The 8634-nt window shown below is 45.6% G+C and overlaps 1 protein-coding gene across 1 annotated transcript in view; it reads right to left on the bottom strand.

Annotated features, from left to right (window-relative positions):
* pde5ab (phosphodiesterase 5A, cGMP-specific, b) overlaps positions 1 to 8634 on the bottom strand; it is a 271503-nt gene that overhangs the window by 14231 nt on the left and 248638 nt on the right. The window contains exons 15-16 of the mRNA XM_037681538.1: positions 7329 to 7429; positions 5315 to 5392 (exon numbers count right to left, since the gene is read on the bottom strand). Coding sequence (XP_037537466.1) covers positions 5315 to 5392; positions 7329 to 7429 — 179 coding nt within the window. The remainder of the gene's footprint in view (positions 1 to 5314; positions 5393 to 7328; positions 7430 to 8634) is intronic.

The following is an 8634-nucleotide window of genomic DNA, read 5'->3' as shown; positions in this document are numbered from 1 at the left end:
CATAAAAAGGGAGAAAAAGCCACAGGCAAAGCAGAATGTTCAAAACAGAAACAAGATCATCCATTTTGGTTGTTCTTTTCCAGCTCTTCTTTGTTTAATACATGTTAGTGGTGGTTAGTAAAGAGCTTAATGTAGCACTAGCACCACCAGCTGATAAGGCGCGTTGATATTAATGATCCTCCACTAAACGGGAACTATGGGCACTGTGGAGACAGAAATAAACCGGTCCCACCGGAACTGTCCTAAATAAGTCCCAATAGGGTCCTACAAGAACCGGACCTCTGGATAAGGGGCTTTTGTTTCTCTAACGGGGCTATAGCAGAAAGGTCAATGCAGTGGTTGAAGATTGTGTCGTTGGGAGGAAACAACATGACTTCAGACTTCTTTTTATTGAAACTTAAGAAATTTAAAGCCATCCAATCTCTGATGTCAGCCAGGCAGTCAAGCAGAGGATGAATAGAGCCTGTACCATTGTATCTTAGGGGGAAGTAAATTTGACAGTCATCAGCATAGAAATGAAAGGGTATGTTGTGTTTCCCGAAAATAGCACCTAGTGGCAGCAGGTATAAAGAAAATAGAAGGGGACCGAGGACGGACCCTTGCGGTACCCTCCATTTAAGCGCTGCCGATGCTGAACTAAAATCTTTGATGTTGACACAAAAGGTTCTGTCAGAGAGGTAGGATCTGAACCACTTGAAGGCTAACCCCATGATGCCCACCCTCTGCTCTAACCTAGAAATGAGGATCTCATGGTCGATGGTGTCAAAAGCAGATGTGAGGTCCAATAGGACAAGCAACACAGAATCACCAGTGTCTATGGATATGAAGATGTTGTTAAAAACTTCAGAAGGGCAGTTTCAGTGCTGTGGAGAGGTTTAAAGCCAGATTGGAATAGCTCTAAGATGGCGTGTTCCTCCAGGAAGCACTTCAACTGGGACTCAACTATTTTTTCCAGTAGTTTAGCAACAAATGGGAGTCTGGAGACAGGTCGGAAATTGGACACGATTGAGGGGTCAAGGTTAGGCTTTTTCAGCAGAGGTTGAACAGCAGCATGTTTAAAGGTTTTTGGCACCTCACCTGAGGATAGACTGCTATTTACAATAGCTAGAACAGAAGGGTTCAGAGTAGGAAAAACCTGCTTTAGTAGTTGAGGGGGGACCACATCAAAGGGAGAACCAGATGATTTCATGCTGCACATGACCTGCTATATAGAAGACAGAGAGATGGGCTCAAAATGGTCAAATACAGCAACACACTGGGATGCGATGGACAGATCACGAGCTGGAAGAGAAATGAGAGCCCGGGTGTTCACAATTTTTTCTAAAAAGAAATGAAGAAAGTTCTCGCACAGCTCATTTAAGGCTTCCAGAGGTGATGGTTCAGTGAGGTGGAGAACTGAGTTTAGGGTAGAGAAGAGGACACGCGGGTTTTGAGAGTTGGCTATAATTATATCAGAAAAGTATTTAGATTTAGCAGTTTTTACTGCTTTTTGATAACGACGCCGACTCTCTTTTAGTATTTGAAAAGAGACCTGCAGCTTGTCTCTCTTCCACTTGCGCTCTGCCCTCCTGCACTGTTGTCTAACGGCCTTGGTGACATCATTCAGCCAAGGTTCTGATCTGAGTTTCGTTTTTCTGGTTTTTACAGGAGCAACATGATCCAGAGCCTTTAAGCAGACAGAGGTGAACTGGGATGTTTGCTCCTCAGTGGTGGTGAGAAACACTGGGAGCTGAATTATAAATTCAGAGTTATAAACATCTGTGAAATACGTGGAGGTGAAGCGGTTAATGGCCCGGCTACGATGTGCAGGAGCACACGGCTTAGGAGTTAGATGGGGGAGGTGAACTCAAACAGGACTGGCATGTGGTCTGAAAACACATTATTGTGTCATGAATCACGTCCCTGTATTTAGATCTTTATCAATCTGTTCTCTAGTTCTGGTTTCTCAGTCCTGTTCTGTTCTTTTCCTCCTCACTCCTTATCTTCTTCTACCTGGTTCTCATGTGTGTGTGTGTGTGTGTGTGTATGTGGAGAACCAGTCTGTCCACTCTGCATGTTGGTGAAGGCTGACTGCACTAATTGTCTGCACTGCAGTCAGCTGGCCTGATTATCTCAGACTGGCTGCACCTGTTCTCTCCACCCTTTATAAGCAGCACCCTGTCAACTCTTCGGTGCCCGATAGTTGAACACTCTTAGTAGTTAGTAGGTATCTCGCGTTCATGCCTGTAGTCCTTGTTCCCCTCTCTTGTCCCTGTTCAAGTCCTCGCTCCTTGTCTTGCCCACCACGCTACCTGTCCCTCTTTCTGGTTGTCCTCCCCTTCGTGTTTGGCCTGATCTCTTGGTTCCTGGACCCTCCGCCTGCCTCGACCACGTCTCTTTGGATTTCCCTTTTGGATTTGTTTCTGCCTCTGCTCTTGGTACCGACCCACGCCTGCACGACCACCGATCTGCCTGTCTCTCTGGTACTGCCTGACATCTGCCTCACGTTACTGGACCTAGGAAAGCCTGACCTCCCCTCTTGGATTACGGACTCTGGCCACGCAGACAGCTGCGGCCGACTGGCGTCCTTCACCGGACTCAGCTCCTCCGGCAGCTGCAGACCTGACTACCTCAACCCTTCAGGACCCCTAAGATCATCTGAGACGGTTAGTGGCCTTTTCTGGTTGACTGTTTTCCTCGCTCTGATTACCCGCACGACCACTAACCGTTCTCTGCTTCTTAGACTGTTCCTGCCATTAACCGACACCAGAACCAGAACCCAGACCAGCACCAAGACCAGCTGTCACTTCCTTCCTAGAAACAATAAACACTTATTATTTATCGTCATTTTGTTGTGTTGTGATCTTGGTCCAAACCCTCACGAGAGTTCCTTACATTATTGCAGATTTCAAAACTGCTAACTGTCACATCACGTGTTAAAACAAGGTCAAGTGTGTGCCCACGCTCTTGGGTGGGACCGTTTACCGGCTGAGTTAAATTAAATGAGTCCAATAAATCTAAAAAGTCTTTAACCAAGGGCTTCTCCTGACAACAAACATGAATATTAAAGTCCCCAAAAATCAATACATGAACATATTTCGGTGTGATTTCAGCCAAGAAGTCAGAGAATTCATTTATGAAATAATTGAAATCGAGGGGGGCAGTAAACAAGTGCGTACAGAGTCAAAGGCAAATGGCCGAGTTCAAAGACGCTCAGCTCAAAGTTGGAGCAGGAAACCAGGATGGCCAGTTGTTTACAGTCAAATTTTGATTTGAATATTGTTAATAGTCCACTACCGTGCCAGCTTGATGGCCGCAGTACGTTAAAATACAGACAGTCCGAGGATAATAATTCCCTCAAGGCGCTGGACTCATCGGGAGAGATCCAAGATTCTGTGACGTAGAGAAAGTCCAAATTGTACTCTTGAAAGTAGTCCCTGAGGATAAAAGTTTTGTTGGTAACGAATCTTGCGTTGACCAAACACATCCTGATACAGTCCAAAGTGAACCCAGCAGCGGTGGAGGGAGCGTGCGCCAGCAGCCACAGATTTTTAACATAAGCACCTCCAGGTCGGGTCGTGCACCGCGCCGGTAGACAACTCCTATTTTTTACATGGTCAGGGCGTGCGGGTAGCTGGCCAACAGCAGGGCCCCAGACAGGTCTGGGAGGCGAGGAATAGATCAAGATCCAGAATGAGCCCCAGCATCCTTGGCAGAATAATCCACACGGTGCCTCATTTTCACCAAAACTCCAGCGTGCTTTCTCCGACGTCTGCGGCATCTCCTCCGTGGAAATGGGCCAGGGTCACGAAGCTGGAAGGCAGGTGTCCCGGACAGGACTGAAGGGAGAGAGTCCCGACCGCTGTGGAGAAGCTCCGCAGGTAATTCTGCAAAACTACGGAGCTCCAAAAGTGCCCGACTATCATATTGCAGATATGCGTCAACACACTGCAAAACACACTGTACAACTAATAAAAACAAAACCAAAGCAGAGAGCAATGTACGGCAAGCCCTACACACCAACACCATCTTGACTACTAGGACACATGTTGCTAAAGTTGAAAATTAAGAAATTGGATTTAATTTTTATTTATTTATTCAACACCACAAACTGTATGTCACACAAACACTGATAAGAAAACTAAACAGTATTACAATCACATTAACTGAACTGTAAACTACATTAATGAACCCTTCCTTTCTGTTGTCATCCTGGATACTGATGCCATGTTGTTTATCTGGCTTGTACAGGCTGTCGCTGCTTTGATTAATGTAACTTAAAACACTGAATGGATTGGAAAAAAGAACTGAGGGGAATTTTAAGTGAATAGTTGCTCCAACATCTCTCTCATCGCGGTTCTCTTGCATAGTCGAGGTGTACGCATTTCAGAACTGGTCCTTCTGGTGGGAGGATAGCTTCTCCTCTCAGGAATAATAAAAATTAAAACTCAGTTAGTTGTTTGTGTACCAAACAACACAAGCAAACATTATCAAGTACATGGATTTATCTGCTGTAGTAGCTCAGTATACCGACGGCTACTGATTAAAATGGAGTAGGAAGCCCGACATCAGTCTCGTCAATGCTCTTGTCAGCAACCGGTGTCAAGCTTTTAGAAGAAACGGTCCCGCTTGGCGTCAAATCCATCAACTCTCTGAAATCTGGCTTGTTGTTACCTGGGCTTTGGTCATCCCAGAGGTAAGTCCTTACTGAGAGCAGTCCCAGGCAGCGTGCATGATCCTTATGTGAATGTACAAAATTCACAACACCAACTAATGACCTGACATGGCAACTACAGTAGACTCGGGGGGGGGGGGGGGTGTTCTACGGTTACATGTAAACACAGAATGCGGTTGTGTCATAGCCTGACCAACAGCTCCCCTTGTGTGAATAGAGCATGCTCTGCTTCTCTCATGCATCCTAACACCCTCCTGGTGAGAACCGCTGGCACTAACATGGCGCAAGACAGAGGTGTCTCTCCCTCCTTCCCCTGCCTCGTCAAGTGATCTAGTGGAAACATTGCTTGTGGTGTGGTGAGTTGTTGTTGGTAACCAGGAAACCCGGAGTGGACTTCTAGTGGTTTGGGTATTCTCCTATTAATCAAGTGGAATGGATTTGTTCATGTAGCAATAAAAACAGTGCTAGGTGAACTAATATTTCAAGGTAAATTGGGGGGGGGGGGGGGTCCAAATAAATATTTTTTAAATGTGAGGGGGACATGTCACCTTCACATATAGTTGTTGGGACGCCAATGCATCCGATGTCCAAACATTTTATTCAAACATGACTGTGTGTCGCCAGTGAGGTTTCTGTTTGAAGAAGAGATTTTTGGCTCACCTCAGTAATTCTCTATGATGTTCATCCTCCCAAACAAACTGGTTGTTCTTAGTGAGCTCAAAGAACTCCTCTCTCCTCCTGACAACACAAACATTTACACAATCAGATCATAAGAAGGGAGCTTCATACCAAATCCCTCAACACACATCATTGATCAGGTTTAGAGGAAGAAACCACCTCCCAAAATAATTATGACTGTGCACAATGTATTAAAGAAGAACAACCTAATGTCCCCCGTCGCTAAGGGGTTTGAAGAGTGAATGTTTGTAGTTTTGGAGATGAGTGTTTTTCTGTATTGGAATTGAACAGGGGAGATGCAAGTTTCTCCCGAGAGTGGGGAGTGGTGGCGCAGAGGTTAGAGAGGTGGGCTTGTGATCCGAAGATCGCTGGTTCACGCCCCGGCCCCGACAACATCAAAATTGTGGGTGGGGTAGGTGAAACACCCACACTTGCCCCCACCCTCATTCGCCCCACTCTGGGCCCATGAGCAAGGCCCTTAACCCCCACCATGTGCTCCCTAAACAGGTCTCTCTTGAAAATGAGTTCTCATGGCTCAATGAGACTAACCTGGATAAATAAAGGCTAAATGAAAAAAAAACAAAAAAAAAAAAAAAAAAAAAAAACTAATGTTTTTGGTACAAGATATTCAAGTGGGGGGCAGCACGGTGGCACAACTGGTAGAGCTGCTGCCTCTCAGCGAGCAGGTCCCTGGTTCAAATCCCGGTCCGGGGGCCTTTCTGGGTGGAGTTTGCATGTTCTCTCTGTGCATGCGTGGGTTTTTTCCGGGTACTCCGGTTTCTTCCCACAGACCAAAAACATGCATATTAGGCTGATTGGTAACTCTAAATTGTCTCTAGGTGTGAGTGAGAGAGTGAATGGTTGTTTGTCTTGTTTGTCTCTATGTGGCCCTGTGATGGACTTGCGACCCGTCCAGGGTGTACCCCACCCCTCGCACAGTGATTGCCGGACATGGGCACCGGCGACCCCCGTGACCTAAAATGGAAAAAGCGGGTAAAAGATAATGGATGGATGGAAATTTAAGTGGGTATGGGTTACACTGTGTAGAAGAACAGAATCAGAATCAGCCTTTATTGTCATTGCACTGAAGCACAACAAAATTGCATTTCAGTAAAGCCCGTACAAGAAACACAAGCCAGCAAAGGCAGTGGGTTGAGCAGAAGCAGGGGAAGGAGCAGATTCTGATGTGGCAACCCAATTTTCGAAAGTGAACTTTCTTACACCTAGTTGTAGCCACATACTAAATTGGAAGTCGATACCTCACTTATTTTTCAAGTTAGTTGTGGCAGCTGTGGCTGAGTCGTTAGAGCAGTCGTCCTCCAGTGTGAGAGTTGGGGGTTTGATTCCACCAGCAGTCATATGTTGAAGTGTCCCTGGGCAAGATACTGAACCCCTCATTGCCTTTGATGCATGTCCCATCGGTGTATGAACCTGATCTAAAGCACTGATTAGTCTTTGTATTAACCTTTATTTAACCAGGCAAATCCTATTGAGATCACAGATCTCTTTTGCAAGGGTGGCCTGGACCTGAAGGCAACCTAACATGCAAGCTTTTGGTCTGTGGGAGGAAACCGGAGTACCCGGAGAAAACCCACGCAAGCACGAGAAGAACATGCAAACTCCACGCAGAAAGACCACATGTCCAACCGGGGATTGAACCCAGGACTTTCTTGCTGTGGGGCAACAGTTCTAACCACTGAGACGTCGTACTGCCAAAGACAAAGTGCTGTATAAATGGGTAAATGAGAGCACAGATTGTGTTGTAAAGAGCATTGAGTATCTTGATTAGATAGAAAGGTGCTATATACAGTAGGTACAGTCAATTTACCATTTAACATGCTCACAACATGCATGGACAGACAGACTGAGTGTGTGTCAATTCCCTCTGATCTGCGACGGGGGACACAAACTATTGTGATTATCTGACAATGTTTAGGCTCCCCTTCCCCCCATTCTGCAGCCAGTTTTCCAATTGAGCTTGATGTTTAGTATTTACTTTATGTACAGAGCAAGGTCAGTGGCCAGGATTGCCCTTTCAATCATCTTCAGAGTGACTTTGTACTCATCCAGAGAGAGGTTGCTCAGGATCTGGTTTCCCTGCAGAAAGAGACCTGTGTTAGATCAAGAATACCTCCATGTATACAGAGATAATGTCAAGAACTAGATTCTACATTCTGATATGGCTGCCTGCAAATGTTACTGTTTAAAAACATTAGGATGATTCCATGGCAATAGTAAACAGAAAATGACATGAAAAAAGTTAACCGAATAAACCCTGACTGCACCTCGAGTGTTTACATGTCTGTGTGTTGACACATTGTTCCAGCTCTGCTACATTTCAGGTGCTTTTGAGTGAGAGTGTTTGGATTAATCAGCCTGAAGAGAGGCTTGCGAACAAGTTTGTTTCTTTCTGTCTGTGTTCATGGGTCGGACAATGGGGGAGCTGAGTGCTGCTACAGTCGGAGTGTTTAAATTTGGATTATACTGTATACTGTAAATATTTTATTCAGTCCTCACAAAGTTCAATGGTGAGCTACAACTGTAGCAAAACTGGCGGAATAAGCAAGATAGACAGAGCAGGCTACTGAAGCAGCAGCATATGGCTGATGACAGCCACCAACAGATTTGCCCGCATCACAATGAATTCATCTGTGACAAAAAAAAAAAAAAACAGCAACAAGCTCATTGTCTGATTTGATTATGATGTGCTATAAGCCTCATTTTAGCATGATGGAAGAAAAAGAGTATGAGGTTCAGTTGGTAGAGCTGTTGCCTCTCAGTGAGAAGGTCGTCGGATCAAATCTCAGCCAGGGACCATTCTGGCCAGAGTTTACATGTTCTCTTCGTGCATGCGTGTGTTTTCTCCGGGTACTCCGGTTTCCTCCCACAGAACAAAAAACAAGCATGTTAGACTGATTGGTAACTCTAAATTGTCTCTATGTGTGAGTGAGAGAGAATGGCTGTCTGTCTTCATGTGTCCCTGTGATGGACTGGACACCAGAAAGATTCAATGATGTTTTTTGTAATCGTGTCTTCAGACCTGCAGCCCTATATTTTGGACACTTAGGTGAAGAGAGGAGCAGAGCTGTCAACTGATCACCATTTGGTAATGAGTTGGATCCGGTGGCGGGGGAGGCTGCCAGAGAGACCTAGTAAACCCCACTGCATAGTGAGGGTTAATTGGGATCATCTGGTAGAGACTTCGGTCCATGCGGTTTTCAACGGACATCGCCAGGAAAGTTATTCACATGTCCTGGGGGATGTTGGGACATGAAATCCTAATGGGCCATGTTCAGGGTCTA

The sequence above is a fragment of the Nematolebias whitei genome, chromosome 1 (genome assembly GCF_014905685.2).
Source record: "Nematolebias whitei isolate Nwh7 chromosome 1, NemWhi1, whole genome shotgun sequence".
In the NCBI taxonomy this organism is placed as follows: Eukaryota; Metazoa; Chordata; class Actinopteri; order Cyprinodontiformes; family Rivulidae; genus Nematolebias; species Nematolebias whitei.
The sequence above is the reverse complement of the archived record's forward strand: the minus strand, read 5'-3'. Positions and strand labels throughout refer to the sequence as shown.